This window comes from Syngnathus acus, chromosome 5, assembly GCF_901709675.1.
Source record: "Syngnathus acus chromosome 5, fSynAcu1.2, whole genome shotgun sequence".
In the NCBI taxonomy this organism is placed as follows: domain Eukaryota; kingdom Metazoa; phylum Chordata; class Actinopteri; order Syngnathiformes; family Syngnathidae; genus Syngnathus; species Syngnathus acus.
In genome coordinates this window covers 8110607-8130502 of record NC_051091.1, presented here as the reverse complement: position 1 = coordinate 8130502, position 19896 = coordinate 8110607, and the positions used below count along the sequence as shown (strand labels likewise).

The 19896-nt window shown below is 41.6% G+C and overlaps 5 protein-coding genes across 7 annotated transcripts; 2 read left to right on the top strand and 3 right to left on the bottom strand.

Moving 5' to 3' along the window:
* Window positions 1–164: 164 nt before the first annotated feature.
* rhebl1 (Ras homolog, mTORC1 binding like 1) lies at window positions 165–4245 on the bottom strand. The gene is made up of 8 exons (XM_037252744.1): window positions 3832–4245; window positions 2805–2876; window positions 2567–2634; window positions 2404–2486; window positions 2172–2228; window positions 2026–2073; window positions 1696–1777; window positions 165–1617 (listed from the first exon to the last, which is right to left on the bottom strand). The coding sequence occupies exons 1-8, from the start codon at window positions 3881–3883 to the stop codon at window positions 1525–1527; spliced, it is 555 nt and encodes a 184-aa protein (XP_037108639.1). The 5' UTR covers window positions 3884–4245; the 3' UTR covers window positions 165–1524.
* Window positions 4246–4666: 421 nt separating this feature from the next.
* On the top strand, window positions 4667–10152 carry LOC119123550 (zinc finger protein Eos-like). 2 transcript variants are annotated; one of them, XM_037252737.1, is made up of 8 exons: window positions 4667–4792; window positions 5483–5541; window positions 5632–5739; window positions 5814–6050; window positions 6271–6438; window positions 6529–6678; window positions 7272–7403; window positions 7697–10152. In XM_037252737.1, the coding sequence occupies exons 2-8, from the start codon at window positions 5502–5504 to the stop codon at window positions 8545–8547; spliced, it is 1686 nt and encodes a 561-aa protein (XP_037108632.1). In that variant the 5' UTR covers window positions 4667–4792; window positions 5483–5501; the 3' UTR covers window positions 8548–10152. The 2 variants fall into 2 exon arrangements, with proteins under 2 accessions (XP_037108632.1, XP_037108634.1); XM_037252739.1 differs by lacking the exon at window positions 7272–7403.
* A 377-nt stretch (window positions 10153–10529) lies between these two features.
* On the bottom strand, window positions 10530–11694 carry LOC119123556 (40S ribosomal protein S26). Its single transcript, XM_037252745.1, has 4 exons — window positions 11623–11694; window positions 10902–11079; window positions 10688–10818; window positions 10530–10607 (listed from the first exon to the last, which is right to left on the bottom strand). Exons 1-4 carry the CDS (start codon window positions 11623–11625, stop codon window positions 10572–10574), a joined length of 348 nt encoding a protein of 115 aa, XP_037108640.1. The 5' UTR covers window positions 11626–11694; the 3' UTR covers window positions 10530–10571.
* A 237-nt stretch (window positions 11695–11931) lies between these two features.
* Window positions 11932–14648, bottom strand: fkbp11 (FKBP prolyl isomerase 11). The gene is made up of 6 exons (XM_037251048.1): window positions 14289–14648; window positions 14143–14205; window positions 13057–13144; window positions 12911–12944; window positions 12736–12806; window positions 11932–12554 (listed from the first exon to the last, which is right to left on the bottom strand). Exons 1-6 carry the CDS (start codon window positions 14400–14402, stop codon window positions 12346–12348), a joined length of 579 nt encoding a protein of 192 aa, XP_037106943.1. The 5' UTR covers window positions 14403–14648; the 3' UTR covers window positions 11932–12345.
* Window positions 14649–15413: 765 nt separating this feature from the next.
* Window positions 15414–19348, top strand: LOC119122628 (ADP-ribosylation factor 3). Of its 2 annotated transcripts, none has more exons than XM_037251050.1 (5): window positions 15414–15433; window positions 16899–17120; window positions 17192–17302; window positions 17379–17503; window positions 17631–19348. In XM_037251050.1, exons 2-5 carry the CDS (start codon window positions 16973–16975, stop codon window positions 17790–17792), a joined length of 546 nt encoding a protein of 181 aa, XP_037106945.1. In that variant the 5' UTR covers window positions 15414–15433; window positions 16899–16972; the 3' UTR covers window positions 17793–19348. The 2 variants fall into 2 exon arrangements, with proteins under 2 accessions (XP_037106945.1, XP_037106944.1); XM_037251049.1 differs by having other exon boundaries at window positions 15416–15493.
* The last annotated feature ends 548 nt before the right edge of the window (window positions 19349–19896 follow it).

Below are 19896 nucleotides of genomic sequence, written 5' to 3'. Positions count from 1 at the left end.
AAATAATTACGTATATATATTGTGCAGCTCCAATATTTATGTATACATATACAGACGCACATCGATAGTACAGATGGTCTGTGTTTCATTAAGTGTATTGTGGGATGGTTTTTTTTTTCATTGCATGTGGCCACCTAAACAAAAATGTGAAACAAAAACACACATCAAATGAGTAACAGATTTTATATACAAACTGTTTACAGCAAGATTTTTTTGCATGAACGCTGACCGTCATCGGCATGTTGGCGTCCAAGTTGTGTACACCATCATCACCACTGTCAACACCCATGAGATCAAGTTAACAGATGAAGAAACCCTGTAAGAGCACCTTTGGTCATGAAGGGAACCATATGTGGGAGTTTTGAAAATGTGTAAGGCACAAGACAGCATTGACCAGCCAGCCTCTGTCCATTACAGGACTACTTATTCCACCAAGCACTTGATAAAAAAGAAAAGATATTACAAACTGTATGAGGAAAAAGTTGAATATGTAATGTGATGATAGTCCACATACAAGTGTATTTTAAGGCAACAAGATCCAAGAAAAACTAAATGCAAACATTGCATCTCAAGTGTCTTGACAGTGATTATTCAATCCAGAGTTTAGATTAAATCACATGCATAACACAGGTTCATTAAACCTTGAAATCATGACAAGTTCATAAACAATAAAGCCAACTCATCCCATTGTATTTTACAAAGATGTCCAAATGACTTGTGATAAATTACCTCTATGAACTGCTCTAAACTAACGGGGCACGCAAAAGCCTGTATCACTCCAAAAAAACAAAAAGAAACAAAAAGAAAAACGGCAAAACCCATTCTATTTAGATTTGACTAAAAGCCATATGTAGCAAAAAGCTAAGATATTTTTCCAACCTATACTAAATTGATCTGAGGGTTCCATTAACAGCTTTGTAACTGGTGATGGGAAAAATGAGAAAAAAACTGTAGGGCAGCAGACTAATCTGCTCAGCAGAAAAGTTCACAGGAGAGTAGGCTGTATGTATAAATAGCTTGAAAGAAAACTGATAAACATTACACTGGAAACAAGTGTGGAAAGAGTGTTTTGTAAAAGCTCGTAATAAGAGCATCCAAGGCAGTCCGCCCGCCACTGTGACATGATCAACCAGCACATTTACAGCAAAAACAAAAACTGGGGCTCCAAAATTGTCAAGCCGCCGGCACGAGACACCAACCACTCCTAAATAACACAAACCAATGTCATCAGGCATTCACAAATAATTATCATTACAAGGGAATTTTGTACGCGGCTAATTAGGATCGGAGTTAAAATGAAACCCACTCGAGAACATTACTATTTCAAGCAAATGTCTAATGAAGGTGCTTCTCTGCCTGAGCTTCTTTTGGTGGAATAGTTTAATGTGAATTGAAGATGGCAGCACTGCCGGGAGGAGGTGGGGGGGGGGGGCTTGTTGGTGAGGTCGTCGTCGTTGGTATGCTGGTGGAGCTGTGCGCCTCCTGGCTTCAGCAGGTGACTTTGACCATGTCCTCAATGCACTCTTACATCACGGCACACTTTTTCTCTTGCTGCGGGGCATTCCCGTCGGCTTTCTCCATCTCCAGTATGATTCGCTTGAAAACCTCCACGGCGGTCTGTAACACAGGAAGAAGTGAGAAAGAGCCCAAGTATGCACAGAGCGCCAATAGAGTCGTGCATAAAAAGATGATGACCTCGTTCTCCTTGGCTGAGGATTCCATGAAAGCAGCACCCCAGGAATCAGCGAGCTTCTTTCCCTCCTCTGGCTTTATGACCCTGAGAAAGTGAACACTGGTTATGAAACTAAAATGGCACACAGATGAGAACAATATTGCATGTTAACCCAAAACTTTCTTCCTTAGATATTCCCAAAGCTGCTCTGAATAAAATTATTTCATTCTGTGCATATTACTCTAAAGATAAAAAAGACGACTGCAACCCCGCAAAAAAAATACAGATTATTATACTGACATAGTAAGTCCACTGAAACATTTACAAAACAAATGTTTAAGATTTGTACTTACCTTTCCATGTGGAGATCTTTTTTGTTCCCCACAAGAACGGTTGGAACCCTAAATAGAAAACATTCATGGTGCAATATTTAAAAAAATAATAATCGGAGGCAGGGAAGGGGGGTCAATTTTGGGAGTCAAGATTTAAGATAACTTACTGAATCTTTCCAACCATATCTAGCAGCTTGTCGTGGAGAACCTGAACGACCTCAAAACTAAGAAAATATACACAGCTCATTTATCACATTGTAAATGGCTCAATGATACAAAGTCTGCTTTTAATGCATCATGCTGTTTTTGAGATGAGGATGAGCAATGAACACAAAATAAAAAAACATGCTTTAAAGGGAAGGTTTATTAAAATTCCCAACTACGTATGCAACTTCATACCTTTTCATGGATGTCACAGAATAAACAAGGACATAGCCGTGGATGTCCATTGAGTGGGACTGGGGAAAAATTGAGTATTCATCCTACAAATGAGAGCATATCAAAAGAATTTGAATATTGCTGCAGTATATAGGACAAAAATGGCGCTGAATAAACAACTCACTTGTCCAGCAGTGTCAACCAGCTGAAGATTGAAGTCTTGACAATTGACGCTGACCATTTTATTGAAGGCTGGGAAAGGAAATTAAGTTCACACAGTATTCATATAACAATAGCACATTTTCTCATATAGACGCCTTCACAACACATTACACCGCTATGTAAACACCGTAGACAAGTAAATTACAATAAAAAAATGTACTGTACAATACATCAGTTCTATACTGCACAGTGAAACTTACTGTTTTCAATTGTGGGGTCATAGGAGTCGACAAACTGTCCTTCCACAAATTGTATTGTGAGAGATGACTTTCCTGCAGAAGAAAAATGGACATGTGACTTGTGCTTTAATAACAGTATTTAACACACAGACTATGAAAAAACATGTTTCGCAACTAGATTATTCCCAAAATATCAGATAATCACGTGTTTAACTTTTAAAAATGAAACTAAAGCTGTTAAATAGTGCAGTAAATAAGGAGCACCACATTGTAAGACTTGATAGGGATCAGCATGGGTTTTTTCCTCTCTGGTATTTGGGTCACTTACATATAATTTGATCAATAGTCGGTATTGTTATGAAGACATACGTGGTGGGATTTAAATTTAAAAGTGAATTTTACTAATATGAACATTTGAATTAAAATCCTATTTAATGAGTATTCAACTCAAATCGTTGCTATGAAGCTGTTATGCACGTTTGTCTTTACCGGGATGGAAGAACTATATATAACATATCCCCCCCCCCCCTTTCAAGAAGAAGGAAACTTTACATTTGGATTGGACTGCTTTAATGTTGTGTATTAATCTCTTGAGTGCCTTAACTATTCTAGCCTTAAATATGGAATAATCAGTAAGTCAAGTTTTTGACAATAGGAAATCAGGCATGGCTGTTTCTGCATAGAAGATATTTTAAGGTGTAATACCAAAACTGATTAATTAGAAGAAATACGTGGTTTTGTCGTTGTTAATCGAATTTCGTGAAAATGACTCACTTGTTTTGAGACACGATTTGTTATGGAAAATATTTGTGCTTCACCTTGCCTAACAGGAATGCCACGGATGTTTAATCTTAAACAAGGCTCCAGCCGAAGGTCCATTTATTAGTTTTGGGAAATGAAATAGCACAAGTGTAATGCAAAAAAAAAAAAAAGCAGGGCGCGTGTTGCCGAGGTCAGCCTGACAAGGAAAACAAAGCCAGGACCTTAGCTTGATAGCAAGCTAGCTGGCTTGCTAACTAGCACAGCACGAGCTCGGAGCTTTACTCACCTACAGATCTGTAACCGATCACAGCAATCTTCCGGTACTTTGGCTGCGGCATTGCGGCGGAGACGGCGTTACGTTTCAACTATGTAGCACACGGAGCTAGTTTAACGCTCTAAACTAACTTTTATCGCCACATTCGGCTTACGTCACGTGACAACAACAAACTTTGATGGAGCTCGCTGTTGGGCCTATACCAGTTCGAAGCAGTTTCACCACAGGAAGTACGCCTTGTACTTTTTGAAGAGGGACAATTCTTGCTCTCAATTTGGTACAGTCTGCGATATCGATCGATGAGTCGAAATCTCTAAACGATCGCCCGAACTTGAACAGTTTACAGATCCGCTTTGTTTTCCTACGCGGTTACAACCAGCAGGTTATAGTAACGGAAAGTATAAGCACACAGTCGTAAAAAGCAGCTCTTACGTCACTCATCGTGCAAAACTACCACGCGGCACCGGGGGTCGCTCTCGTTGCCCTGCAACCCAATGACACCGGTCTTTGGAACCGCTTTCAATTCGAACTTTCTAGACAGCACAAATACCAGAACAACGTGTCAGGCTCGGGTTAGAGGTGACAAAAATACTTACGGAAGAGGATTAGGGCCAGTAAAAAAAAAAGCGGGTGACAGGATTCTGACTTTTTTTTTTCAGAATTCTGACTTCAAAGTGATAATTCTCACTTTAAAGTCAGACTTTTTCAGAAAAAAATAATATAGACAAATAATCAATATATGCACGTTTCCATTAAGGGACGGGTCACTTCTTGTTGTAAACAGCAAATGCAAATTTGATGTTTGATGTGGGTTGTATGTCTTTTTATGAATATTTATACGGCACTCGAAATTGTGACCGGAAGTAGTTTGGCGCATGCCGTAGTTCTGCCGGTCGGGAATGTCGTCGTCATAAATCCAAACAAGCAGATGCAAAAACCGAATAACCTCACTCGTCGCCCTCGCTAGGCATAGGTAATATGGTAATACTACACGTATACGGGGAGTTGACTCATTTAAGTGTCGGTTGTCGATTCTTGACGCGTGGAGAGCTTGTTCTGTAGCTAGTTCGTAGCTGGCTTGTCATAGCAATCGGCGAGGCTGCGGGTGCCATAGCAACCATTTCGGAAACACTGGCCGCCATGGTTAGCATGTCATGTAGCTGGCTAATTATAGCATTTTCCAGTCTGAGAACTTGTCACGCGTGTCACCCATTGTCATTGCACCATTAAGCGACGTAATGTTTAAGCAGCAATGTTCAGTCAGTGAGCGTGACAAATGCCAACGTTGTCGTGGTCGTTTTAGCTGCCTTTGGCTTTATGTTTGCGCACAGCAAGCTTAGCTTAGCTTTAGCCGCCAAGGCCGACTGACGATTTAGCTATGAAAAACTGATAACGCCGTGAAATACAGAGACGCATTTAGATTCTTGAACGTTCACAATGTGCACTGAAGACCAATTGATAGTAAACGATTATTCAAATGATTTTATCAGTGGTGTCATGAGAATTGCGAGTGAGTCGATCAGCTGATCTGTAGCACGCTCATGTTAAAGTTAGCTCTTGTGTAGCCCAGTTATGTAGATGGACCTTCATTATAGCCCGCTGTTTTAACACCCCTATGTATCAAAGAAAAAGGAAGTTCATGTGGATATAACTGTCTTTTCAGTATTGGGTCGAACTCTAGTATGGATGTTGATGACTGCAATGGCCAGTCTTACACATCAGGTCAGCTTTTCATTTATTGTGGTGGAGATACTGTATCATTTCAGCCCATAAGTCACAATGTATGTTTAACTAGGGTTTGTGCATTTGCAGTTAATAGTGGAGACTCTTCAACGGAAAGAGATTTTTCTGGAGGTCTCGGTGGTCGGACAGTAAGCACTCCAAACAGCAAAGAAACGTCACCTCATCGCTCACTCAGTGGTAAGTGATAAATACTTCATCCTCCATTTTGCCGTTAAAAAAAAATAAGTGACCGTTTTTTTTCATTGCTTTAGCAAATTCCATTAAAGTGGAGTTGTACAGTGATGAAGACCCCGGTCCCAGTAACGACGATGAGCGAATGGAACGTCCAGAGGAAGGAGGCGTGGATCAGGGAACGGAGGCACCTGGTTACAGAGAGCTTGCCAATCATGACAACATCAGATTGCCCAGTGGGAAGCTGAAGTGTGACATCTGTGGAATGATCTGCATTGGACCTAATGTTCTCATGGTGCACAAGCGCAGCCACACAGGTAACGAAATGCTTCAGATGTGAAATGATGTTCTTTTTATGAGGGCACAACTGTCATATTGTGAATGCCTACAAAAATGAACAGCATTATTTATCCCATTGAGTACACAGTGTTATACTTAATTTCACCTCAAACACATTCTGTTTGGCGATTCTGCTCAGTCTTCAGCTCTCTCTTCAACTATGCATATCTAGTTTTTAACAATTTGATCTTTGCGCAGGTGAGCGGCCATTCCAGTGTAATCAGTGTGGTGCCTCCTTCACTCAAAAAGGAAACCTGCTCCGTCACATCAAACTGCACTCCGGAGAGAAGCCCTTTAAATGTCCTTTGTGTAACTACGCCTGTAGAAGAAGAGACGCCCTCACCGGTCATCTTCGCACTCATGCCGGTACAATATTTAGGCCTCATAAATGTGCACACACACCCCCCTCGCATGTATGGTGACAAAACTAATGCCCTCCTTGCACTTTGCCTCCAGTATCCTCTCCAACTGTTGGGAAGCCATATAAGTGCAGTTACTGTGGTCGCAGTTACAAGCAACAGAGCACATTGGAGGAGCATCTGGAACGCTGCTACAACTACTTACAGAGCGTGGAGTCGAAGCAGCCTAATAGCGCTCAGCATCTGGGTGAGCATGGTTCTTTTGAATCACAATACAGCTACGGCGGGTTGAGTATAGTGCTGGTTTCGCTTCACTTGGCTTGTGGTGCTTTTAAAAAGCAATCATGCATTTATTTTTGACTTTTTTTCTGTTAGTACATGGAGGTGACATGTCATCCCATTTTTACACCCACCAGACTTTATGTTCTTCTTGGTCTCTTACTTATGTGTTCCTTTGAGATTGTACCACTAAGTGTTCAGTCTGAGTCACCACATTACTGAAAACACATTTAAGTGAAATGTGTGCCAAGACAGTTGCAGTAACCTGTCAAAATGTCTGTAACGACAAGATGGTAATCTGAAAAATATGGTTTGAGTGAAACTTGTGCCATGTTCAAGAAAAGTTTGTATTTGGTTAAAATAAAACACATTCAAATTACCATTGTGAGGCATAATTCCTATACATAGAGATGGTGAATTTTGGGTGTAAGCTAACATTGTCAAAATGATCCACCCATCCATCTGTTTTCCATCTTTTCATACTTGCTTTGGTTTGAAAAATGTAGTTGGACAATTTAGAATCTGTGACCAGAGCAATGTTATATATTCTGTGTTTTGTAGGGGAGGAGATTAGGGAGATGGAGTACATAGCCGACTCCCGGCTTCATGCCTCCTCAGACAAGATGACGTTTGTTGATCGGCTTGCCAGCAGCGTCACCAAACGCAAAAGATCCATGCCGCAAAAATTTGTAGGTGAGCATTTGGCCTCGTTTTTGGTTGAGGTTTGACAAAATATCCGCTTCGTAGTGTGGAGACATACTTTACGAACAAGGCTCACAGATTTGACTCAAAACAAATAGTTAGTAAATCCCCATTTACAAAATGGCGTCCACGCATGCTTTCAGTTGTTTACTTTTATCTACCCCGATTTTAGATTTGATTTTTTCCCCTTTATTTATTTGCAAAGATTAGAAGACACACTGATGGCAAAAAACGTGCCGTTGTTCTGTGTTTCAGTACAATAGGATTGTCTTTTCTAATTGCAGGACAGAAGCACATACATCGTGGACATGCACCTTATGAGCCTCAAGCTGCTTTGGACAAAGATGGAGAGACGCATCCAGGAGACTTGGAAGTCCTACACACTCCTGGAGGAGAGTATGCAGGTGTAGCTGCCTGTGGAGGCGGGATGGCGGACACCCTGCAGCCTCTCCATCTCCCCACAACTCACCCTTCGTGTTTATCCGAACTCCAATCGATGCACGGCGCCGCTTACACGCCCGGCGCTCTCGGTCTGAGGCTGGACTGCGTGGGTTCCGGTGCGGGGCTGGGGAGCGCCAATGCGGGGAGAAGAGAAGCGGCGGAGGGTCACGAAGACCTGCCCGTGGGTCGGAGTCAGGCAACGTCCCCCAGTAACGGTTGCCAGGACTCTACGGACACGGAGAGCATGCCGGACGAGCCGTGCAACAGCACCGCTCCCGGTGCTGCCCTTTATAGGAACAACGGGCATCATCTCCACAACGCGGCTCCTCCTCCGCACTACAAGATTTGGGACAGACGCAGCCCGGGCCACGCCAAAGACGGGGAGGTCAAAAGAGAGGACGGGGGTCACCACGCGGCCCCTCCATCTGGCCTCGCCCCGATGCCCAGTTCACCTACGACGCCCTCGTCCACCTCCAGGGAGACACTGCGAGTGGTGGACGGCGAAGGGCGGACGGTGCGCTGCTTCCGATGCGACCACTGCCGCGTGTTCTTCCTGGACCACGTCATGTTTACCATCCACATGGGCTGCCACGGATTTCGCCAGCCTTTCGAGTGTAACATCTGCGGCCATCGGAGCCAAGACCGCTACGAGTTTTCTTCTCACATCGTCCGTGGAGAGCACATCCTGGACTGAGGAACGGAGTCATTGAGCTCGGCCTGGCTCGGTTTGGTCTGCACGGTGCAAAGGAACCATATTATTTATCATGACGCACTTTGAACATGCACTTTCCCATCTGCACATGTGCCTTGCGCCCCAATTCAGGATTCCCACCTGATGCACCTACTGTGGTTGACCAATCCGACCTGAAAACTCTCAAGCACTTTAACAGATTCTTCATCCCAAAAAGTCAAATGTGAAGACATTCGCCTCCTTTGAAGACACATCCCTTAAAAAACTCACATTCACTGTCAACTTTTTCCAACCCTTGTTAAGTGCAGACCAAATTAGAGAGCCAGGTCTAAGTTCGTGAGATCTTTTAAAAGTTGTCTGTGAATCCTAAATGCACTTTTGGTTTTGTATCAAATGGTGGAGTGATGGAAGTGAGTGTACTTCTATCTGAGATGCCCTTCATTTTCTGGAAGTAGGATGTGCAAGTGTACAATGAAAGCCTTTACTTGGATGACTTGACTACTCGTGTTGTGTGTCTGTTGTTAATTATTTGTTCTGTAACTGCTTCTGTTGCACTGATACTCGCCAGAATATCCTGATTATATTAAACTGTTTTCTAGAATATGTCACAAACTGCACATTTCTCTCAATGAATGAGGAAAAAAAACATCACTGCCGCTGAAGTGGGAGAGTTTGATCATATGTCAAATCTGCAAATGATATGTCAATTCGGTTGCAACTATTACTTGGTTTGAATTGTGCCTTCCCTTGTTGTAATTGAAATTCAGTGACTAGCGCTGAAGCTATGAACTAACAATCATATCCTCAAACATACAAAATTGTGTTGGAATGAGTTACCAAAGATCTCAAGTTGTCTTTAACGCAGGTGGGATTTCTAAACATAGATCTACACAAGAGCAAAACCTCCCAGTTATATCAGCATCAATGTCAAATATGACACTACAAAGTGTTAAAATATTAAATGTGGCCAGCACTGCTTTTTTGGTAAAGCCTTTGTCCTTCAATAGGGTTATATAAAGATGATTTTGAATTGTATGATATAAAGTGAAAACAATTTGACTGTTCTTACAACTCTCAAGCTACACTTTACAAAACATTAAGCACAAGCCTAGAAATGAAAGAGAAGCAACAAAAACCACGTTGAAACCTCAAATATAATCAATTTTTGTAAGTCGACTTACAGGTCCATTTTATTTTCTTACACTTTTGGTCAAATTAAGGATTCACCTATCATTTAATCATTAAAGTTAGCTTGCCTTACATTCAAGTGTTTGGACTGTTGTACTAAGAAATGTTTATTTAAAAAAAAGTTCCCTACTTGATATATGCTTTGATGTAATGAGTAACTTGCACCGGCTTGCTTCCTGTATGTTGTCCTTTTTGATATTGTGCCTTCTTTCTTGTAGTGTTTTTGCAACTATTCACCTTGTGCTGCAAAAGTCCAGCTTTGTGACATGCTCACCACCACAAACTTTCCCCTTGGTAGAACCACTTGACACTTTTTACTACAAGAGGTCCATAGGATAAATGCTGCTGCTAAAAGCCAAAGAAATCTCCCTGCAGACATGAAACCTTTGCTGGCTTTAAGTGTCAAAATTATGAAAAAAACACACCCATAGATTTTTGTAAGCTACTGGCTATATCACCTATCCTCATTTGCCTTGAGTGGTGTAATTGTGCAACAAGAATTGTGCTTCAGACCGATGCATGTGCGACCAATCCTCAGCTCACAATTACTCACTTGTATGATTGCTAATTATATGATTTCAGAAACACTTGGATGTGTTTGTAAGCCTCTCACCTCCTGTAAATGAGCTGACATTGCTTTAAATGAATGCAAACTGAAAAGTATCAGTTATGCATTTCACTAGTTTGATCTTAACTACTGTAGATTTTGTACTGTAAATATTTACTCCAAATAAAGTCAACACCTATTCTCTTGTGTTCTGAAATGCTAAATCATAAATTCAATGAAAAACTTTAAAGACTTTGTGAAGACTTTTATTTCTCAGGCGTAAACATGTTCTTTACATGGGCTTTGCAGGAGCTCTTGGTGCACCAGCCTACAACAAAAACAAAACAAGTTAGAACAACTACTGTGTTTGCACCGTATTAGAAAGACTATTTTGGAACGGTTCCTCACATTGGGCCTGAACCTGGGTGGTGGGGTGCGGTCTTTCCTGGCCTCACAGGAGCGGTTCCTCACCACTTTACTGTGGATGGCGCAGCTGACACAGTAGTGCAGCTTCACGTAGAGCTTGGGCAGAACATAAGCTATACAGAAGAGGAGCCGGGTGGAAAGCACATTAGTACATAATGTATTGTCATTTGCTAAACAGTACAGAAGAAGCACTTACAATCAAAGACGCTGGCCTCTGAGATGTCTCTCACGGCTGCAGCCTCCACAATGTTCCTGATGACAAACTTCTTGATGGCCTTGTCCTTGGGGACGCAGCGGGCACAGTTGGTGCAACGGATGGGCTGCACGTGCCCACGGCCCTTCTTGGCACGACCGTTATTCCTTCTCTTCTTAGTCTGAAATACATAATATAAATATATTTGGATTTCTGTCCAAGTGTTGCAACAGTTAATCACTATTTACTATGCAGTTCAGTCACAAATCGTTCAACAGTAGCCGACATATTAGCAATCTACTACATTAAACACTTCCACATTTGAAGCTGACATTAAATGACTCAATTTACATGCCGACGCCAACACTGCTCTAAAATGCTCAAAACGATAAATTTGTGTCATTGTACAGTACAACAGTGGTTATAAAGCTTGTTGCAATAATTCATTAATCAGAATAAAGCCTTTATAATCGTCCCTTAAGATTTGGCTTTATCCACCGCTCGCTACCTGAACACATGCACGGCGGTGTTAGCTTGCTAACCGCTAGCATTTAGGCCCGGGGAACTTTTTCAATGGTTTTGTGTACTTTAAACGACAATATAACACATCGTGGGGGGCTTTGAGGTTTTATTAACTGCGAATGTTTAAAGAGGAGTCTTTTTTCGTCAAATGTATCGGTTCATTTCGTTTTTTGCCGAACGACTGGCGTTGGAGTAGACTCACCATGTCGCACGGGAAGCTGGGAAAGAGGACAGGAAGAGGTTGTACCGCGAAAAGTAGTGCATTTCCGCTCCACCCTGGGCACCAAATTAACGTTCTCAAAATTAAAACAAACATGTATTGGCCTTGATGGTTTATATTTTTTATATTATATTGTTTTTAATAAATTTAATTTGATTATATGATAGGTTTCAAATGAAATGACCAATTTGTTGATGCGGAGTGATATGACCTGTATGCGCATGCGCGTCTCTAATCAAGAAAAAATAAAATAAAATAAATAATAATAAATAAAGACCAAGATGTCCATAGTGGAGGGTTTCATGAGAACAAAGATTTAATTTTCCCATTTGATAACAGATTCACTGACACAAGTCTCAGAATGTGGTGATGTCAAAGGGATAGTTGGAACACAATTTCAAAAGAAAGGCCTAATTGTAATTGTTTTTAGCAGAAATCATCAACCGATTAGACGGATACTCAACCATGCAGTCCGATAAAATAACAATGCATTGAAAGATGTGTCATCTTTGTCTGTTGAAATTTGGATGTGTTGTAATTTATTCAAGCTCACAGAGGCTGAAAATCTGTCAGAGATGCAACATCTACAGGCAGTGTAAACATCCGTGCCACCAAAGCTGCTTATTGTACAATCAACACCCATTTTATAAAATCAACACAAAGGAAACGCTTTTTTATTTATTTAAATAGTTCTTTGTCCCATCTTTATTTCTTCTTGCTTTTCTTGTCCTTTGCCTTCTTTTTGCTGGGTTTGGGGTCTTTGGCCTTGTTGTAGAGGTAAAGTCCCACCAAGCCAAGGAGAGTGGGCACCAGCGCCAAACACACAAGGGGGAACACGTCGTTCACCATCTTCTGCCAAGGCGTCTGCTGTGTCAACGAGATCACTTCCACCTCAAACTCAAGGGCAGCGTCACCTAGTGCACATTAAGAGCAACATTGATACTTCATGCATGTTTCAAATGATGGCATTATGGCAATCAGTGGGAGCTAACAAAAAATGCTAGATTGACTTCAATCTTGTAACAACACTTACATAACATACAGATCATTTATCAAATATTTTCATTAAAAAAAAAGTTTTTGTTTGTTCTCTACCTGGAATCGTTGGTGGGTAACCTTTCTTCCCATAGGCGAGGTGAGATGGAATTGTAGCTTTAATCTTTTGCCTGAAAGAGCGTGGAAAGGCAACAAAAATTGAATTTTTAGATTCCACCTTCAAGTGACTAAGTTTTGAGCACCACTATATTGCTAAAAGATTTTTCTCACTAACCCTTCGCACACGCCGATCAAGCTTTGCTCTAAACCTGAAAGGAAATAAAAAAGATAGTCAATCCCCAAACTGCATATTTTTTTGAAACATTTTATTTGTTCTGTATTTCAATGCAATCAAATCAACAGATTTAGCTCGTAACCCACCAGAAATGACAGTCCTCTTCCCCAACTCGACAACAAGAGGGTCCCGAGACAGCGAGGAGTCAATGACCTTCCCGTCCATTAATTTACTCTGGTGAGCAGAGAAACAATTGTAACAAAATAAATAGACAGATTGTTTATTGTTCTGATTCATTGTTCGCCTCCTTCGGGATTATACGCTTTAACCACCAGGGGGAAGTATAAAACATAGAGAGTGTTACATTTAGGTCTGATGATGAAATATAGAAGCCAGTTGCAACTGGTTTGTAATGTAGCTTTTAGTAGAATGTAGATGAATACTAACATAAATGGCTATTTTTAATGAAAACACATACATAGTTTATAAGTTTAAAACTACTGTATTATTGATGCTAGTTTTACCTGTGAGCAATATGGTAGTGCACATTTATAAGGTAACCTTTATGTATCAATCACGGCTGACCGGTTTTCCGAGTTTGGTCATGTGACGTTCGCAAGGTGAACCCTAAGGCATTGTGGTGTCATTTTAGTAGTACAAAACCAATGAAAACTAATGAATGACTATTACGCTGGCGCAACACGTGGGCTAGTTGTTCTGAGATTTAGGGTTCCAATCTCAACTCTGACCTTTCAGTCTGGAGTTTGTCTTCCAAATGCATGCAAATTATAGGTTCAATTAAGTCTAAAATGACATTAGGTATGAATGTGAGCATGCTTATTTGCATTTGGGAAACACTGCAGTAGTGGATCACTCTATGCTGTACCACTAGTGTGTATATAGGATGAGAATTAATGAATGCAAACTAATATTAGATTAAGATACATCGACATAACGTGTTACTGATCTCATTAGTGTGATCGTGGAGATTAACACTGTGTGTGCATATGCAGCAGTGCGGTCAGATAGCCAGCCTGGCAATGTGAACGCGTGGATGAGCTGCTCTCGTGTTATTGCTGACGTGTTGCACACAATGGCCCCCTCACTCTCACGCCACACAACAGCAGTCGACCGGTATCTCATAGCCGAGGCTTGATTGACTCACCAAATGCATGTATTTTGCAGGAATGGTGTTGCTTATGAATCGTGTCGTGCATTTAATTGTGTCTTACCGTGTAATGGATCTGCAACGTGTCCCCCATTGTGGAGAGTACTGAACAAGTTTCGGGTTTCATCTTGGGGCAAAATAGTTGACCGTTAGTATTGCATTTTGTTCAATGCATCGTTTAAATTGCAGGGAGCATCGTTTTCTACTCACCAAGATCTCCACCTGCAACTCCTCGGCTGCATCGTCGTCGCCTCGCACAAGTCCCCCCGTGAATGTGAAAGCTGCAAGCAGCAGGAAAACAAAGCTACCCTGCATTGTGAACATATGCGGGAAGGGGAAAAATAAGAAGACGTAAGACAGCAATTTCCGTGGTATCTGCGGGCGAATTCGTCTGCCTGGGCCCGCAGGTGAAACGCGTCTGTGCTCCGGCTAATGGTGATGTGTTAAAAAAACGTGCAAAGATAAAAACCGTGCTGCCGTGGACGTTGGCCCCCGACACTTGGCTCTGTGGGACGAGCCCGCCTCGTACCTTCCGCTAACATCACACACATCTGCACATAAGCAGAGGACGCGCTGCTCCTCACGTACGCTGGGGGGCGCTGTGGTGTTTGAGGCTTGCCACGTCGCCTCTCAGCCGCCCTGGCCTGCTGTACATTTAGCATGAATTTCCGCGTCGCTCCAAAATTGGTCATTTTTAAATTGAGAGCAGAAATTAATAGAGAAAACGAATATCTGTTTGATGAATATTTGTTTTGTGATTTGCAACTGGAGCCAGCCCCGAAAACCACCTCTTTAAATTGTCAGTAAATTGCAACTTACGTTTATAGAGATTAAGAACAATAAAGAAGAAATTGTTCAAAATGGCCTCTGAAAATAAATATGTATTTAGTACAATTACTCGTGGATGAAGCAAAGTCACAACTGTAGTGTTGTATTTCCCATGGCTTTAAAGAGCGTGCCCCAATGTGTGATGTCAGGAACATGACAATAAACATGAAATGAATGCCTCTTTGAGAATACTTAAATACAGTTTCCAATATATTACATATTAATTCCTTTACATTTCATGTTGTGGTATCAGGATAGACTAGTAGTAATTATAATGGTTGCCATATTTGTATTCTTTTCATTTTTCTAGGTAAAAATATATGAAAATAAGGAATAAAAACATACATACAAAATTTTATGATAACATATAGTGCAATGCGTTTAATATAATACAAAATTGGTTTGTTGTCCTTATTTCAACCAAAGGCTCTTCGCATCGTTTGTTGAGTCATGAAAACTCTCGCGAGATCCTATCTCGTTAGACCACTGCTCTCCAGGAAATCTCGCGATACGTCTAAGCGAGCTAGGTAAGTAGCGGTTCCTTCATACTAACTGGCACCCACCGACGATTACTAAAATCCGACAAAGTAAGTCCCGATTTTTGATAAATAACCTCATGTAGCATGGCCGATTTGTAGCGTGTGCTCGGCATCACTCTTCTCCGGGACGAAGTGACTGCAGACGGCATTGTGACAGCAGGATGCGCGCGGAGCGGAGGAGGTGGATGAGAAGAGCGGATGAATGGAGGAGGGATGGGGTGCAAAGAGATACTTGCTAGCACCTATCATCCATTCCGCTATTAAAACGGCAATCAACTTGATTTTATGATACGGCGCATAATTAGCACGGGATCTTGCGGGTATGGCAAAATAAGCGACGGCTCGCTCGGTACAGCGTCGATACAAGCAGGAGCAAAACGGGTTAATTGCTGGAACGTTAACGACGCTAGCATCGGTGGCTAACGTAGCTAACGTGGGTCACCCTGGCCGCATTCCTATCATGTGACCTACCGGCTTACCGGGGCCCTGCTGGCAACCACCTGGTGTGTGTGCACGGGTGGATGTGTGTTAATACAGTTGACAAAAACATAAGGACGCCAGAAAAGATGTAAAAGTGCGACGCGCTCCTTCAGCACCATGGACAGGGCTGCTGCAGTTTAGATTCTTATTTATTTCAATGCATATCCTTTTATTTAGTTTTCCTGTAGATTTAGTATTTACTGTGCTGAGTAATTGGATAATGAATACAAATGACATGATATGAAACTATTTGCAGAAAGGTAATATTTAATAACCTACCTCTGCCTCACAGTTTAAGACAGCTTTTGTATTTAATATCACTCGACAGGGAATATGCGCAGTTCAATTCATTTCAAAGTAGGCTTTACCATAAGTAAAGTGAATTAGATGGGCTCGGGCTTAAATTGTCTCCACCGCAAAACCTTTCTTAACTGTACAGACATGGTTTTATAAAACATTGTAACAAGTAGTATGTGGCCTGTTATTGACTGCTGACCAGTCCAGGATGCAGTCCACCTTCTGGAATGTGGGAAAATAAACGGGTGTTATTAGTAATAGGATTAATCTGTTTTTGAGGAATAGCCTCATTCCCAGAAGGTATTTTAGTTTTTGCTGTAGCTCAAATGGACCTTTTTAAAATGTTGGGTTCTCGAGGCAGCCCTGAGAAAATAGGACATTCAGCAATGCTTTATGAGGGCATTCATTTAGGCTAACGTTTGAGGGAGGAAAAACAGAACAAAGGTTCTGAACAGATTGCTCTGCAGCCTGAAGCCATGGCGCTGACTTGCTTTCTTCTGCACTATGACCATCTCTGTGGGCGATAAGTGGAGCTTGCTTGTGTCTCATTGCGTGTGTGGAAAGTGGTCGTCAAATTTTTTGTTCAAACACGTTTCTTAGTTACACAATATTTGTATGTTTTCATTCGTTTGTGTAGGTGGACCTAAGTGAATGTACATTCTGCTCTCTCATTTAGCCCTCCGTAAACGGATCCCTTGCCGGACACCTTGCATAAAGGCATCTCGAGTCCTTACAAAGCCTCTCGGAATCATGGGGAACATTTTTGGGAATCTGTTAAAGAGCCTCATAGGGAAGAAGGAGATGAGGATCCTGATGGTGGGCCTGGACGCTGCAGGAAAAACTACAATCCTCTACAAACTCAAACTGGGCGAAATAGTCACCACGATCCCAACCATCGGTATGCGCAAGATTAAAAGCGGCTCAGCGTATGTTTGTTCTATGACCTCATGCGACACACTTTGTTCTCAGGCTTTAATGTGGAGACGGTGGAGTACAAGAACATCAGCTTCACTGTGTGGGATGTGGGTGGGCAGGACAAGATCCGCCCCCTCTGGAGACACTACTTTCAAAACACACAAGGTGAGCTCAATACAGCAGGGCAGAAGATAGCAAATATTTGAATCTATTTATTTTTTTCTCTTTCATCCCACCCCAGGTTTAATCTTTGTGGTGGACAGCAACGACAGAGAGCGTGTCAATGAGGCACGAGAGGAGCTGATGAGGATGCTGGCTGAGGATGAGCTGAGAGATGCAGTGCTTCTCGTGTTTGCCAATAAACAGGTAAGAAACACACACACACGGTCCACTGCGGAGATTCCGATCCAGCCACAATGTGTTAGTTTCATTAGATTGCTCTCGGGGTGCTTGCTGGTTACAGTTACAGTAATCCACCCGTTCCATCTTGTAGGACTTGCCGAACGCCATGAACGCCGCCGAGATCACAGACAAGTTGGGTTTACACTCCCTGCGCCACCGTAACTGGTACATCCAAGCCACCTGCGCCACCAGCGGCGACGGCCTCTACGAGGGCCTCGATTGGCTGGCCAATCAGCTTAAGAACAAGAAGTAGGAAGTTAGGAAAAACATCAACGTCCGACTTTTTGTTTGTTTGTTTGTTTCATTGGGGACTGACGGTGCGGGATCGAAGAATCTGAAGAGATTTTAGGCTTTCATTTTCAGTCTCTCATTGTTTGAGCCGAGTTTCAACCACGCGCTAACCATCAACAATCACTCCGGCATGTGCTTTTTTTCTCTTGTCTGTAGGTGCAGTGTGCTCTTATGTTTGTTGGGTCACGTGACTCCATCACACTGGAGAAGTTGACTCGTGTGTGTGTGTGTTTTCTCACTAAAGCTCACGCTCAGTTGTCTTTTGTTACCTGACGCAGCCGAGTTGTACAAACAACAACAACCACTATGGGAAGAATTCTGAGCATTTTATTTGATATCCATCTTGAGGTCCATGTACCTGCACGTGCGGTCCTGTATGCAAATGTGCTTGCAGCTCCTCTGGGGAATCTGATGGAGTGTTTTTTATTTTTTTATTAAAATAGCAAAAAATTGTTTACAGGGATTTTTATGTTTGTTTGCTTTTACTGCTGTAACTCCTGAATTTCCACTTTATGGGGATCAGAAATGGGTATGTTAAGAGATGAAAATACAAATACATACTAGTAAAGCAAAATATTGCACTAGTGTGTGATCCTACATCATAAATACAAATTCTTCCAAAAAGTGCATACTTGTACCTGGATATCAAGGATATCGAATAAATACTCCAAACGACTTCCCACATCCAATTCTGAGTTGTGTGTATTCGGCCTGGAACAAAATGAACACATTCTTGTCACGCCTTTTTGGGCGGGAATGTTGAAAAACACTCTTTATTTCAAAAGTCAGTTGTCATTCTAGGCGTTCGTCCGATTGTTTCGGTTGTTGCAACCTCATATCTGTGTTTACTGAATGTGAATATTACATGTGTCTGTAGAAAAGGCAGTTAAGTACACTATATTTATTTTACACAGTCATTTATTTAGGTGATGTGTCAGCATAGAAAAGAAAGCAGGGTAAATTGTGGGGAGCTGATACCAGCAAGCTTCCGTGTCCTCATGTGAAAGGATTTTGTCGAAATGTATCTGTGCATCTATTCTATGTTCAACCATGAGTTTGATCATTTGGGTTTTGGTGGCCTTATATGTAGTGACGGCTAAAAAAAAAATTGATTTGATCTTTTGCTTCTGAATATTTATCAGGAATAATGTTTGGATTATTTCTCTCACGCTGTCAAAACAGCTTTTGTGCACTGTAGTTTGAGATGATTAGGCAAAAGTTTGTTTTGCTGTAGCTTCTGTTTTGCCTCTATACTTGATCCATCATTAGTGGTAGGTCTTATTTGTAAGAGTGGGGGAAGGGGGGGTATTTAAACAAAAGAAAAAAATGTAAAATGTGACCACGTCAGTAAAGCAAATGCAAAAAGTGAAGAACCCCGGTATTCATTATGTACCGTTCTAGTTACACGCATCGATGTCCATGTTTCAATGCTGAATGCATGGAGAGCAGACATCGATGTGATGATCACTTCCTGCTGTATCACCAATAAACCCATTTTCTGTAGGACCAGTCTCATCAGCTTGGACTCATGTTACTTGTGCAATGAATGCATCCACTGAAAAAAGTAGTTCGATTTATTTTCATTTTCTTTCTGATATGAAATACATTTGTGATACCAAAAAAATCAGAAAGACATTTCTTGTTAATCAAAAATACATTTAAGGATGCATAAAGCAAAATTCGCTGTTAACCCGTGTCATTAATTTCTTTTTATTGATTGTGTTAAAGTTGAGAAACGAGTGTTGCTTGAGTGTGTGTGAGCTGTTATGAAGAAAAAGAAACTGGCTCTTCAGGCCCAGCAGGTTTCCACAAAGCGGTTTGACTGGGTTGCCCTCTCTCACGGCAACAAGTTGTTTGCCAGACGTTTAGATAGCAAAACAACAAGAGGCTTTCCAAATAAAGGTTACAGAGTTCAGGAGGGCAACTTTCAGTTTGGACTACCTTATTTTTTTTTTACTTCTGCTTCCTTCTTCTATTTACTACTTCTGCCATGATTTTGTTTTGAGGTCATTTGTGTATTACCTTGCATTTCTTTACTTTTTCACATACAGGAATTAATCAGTTGA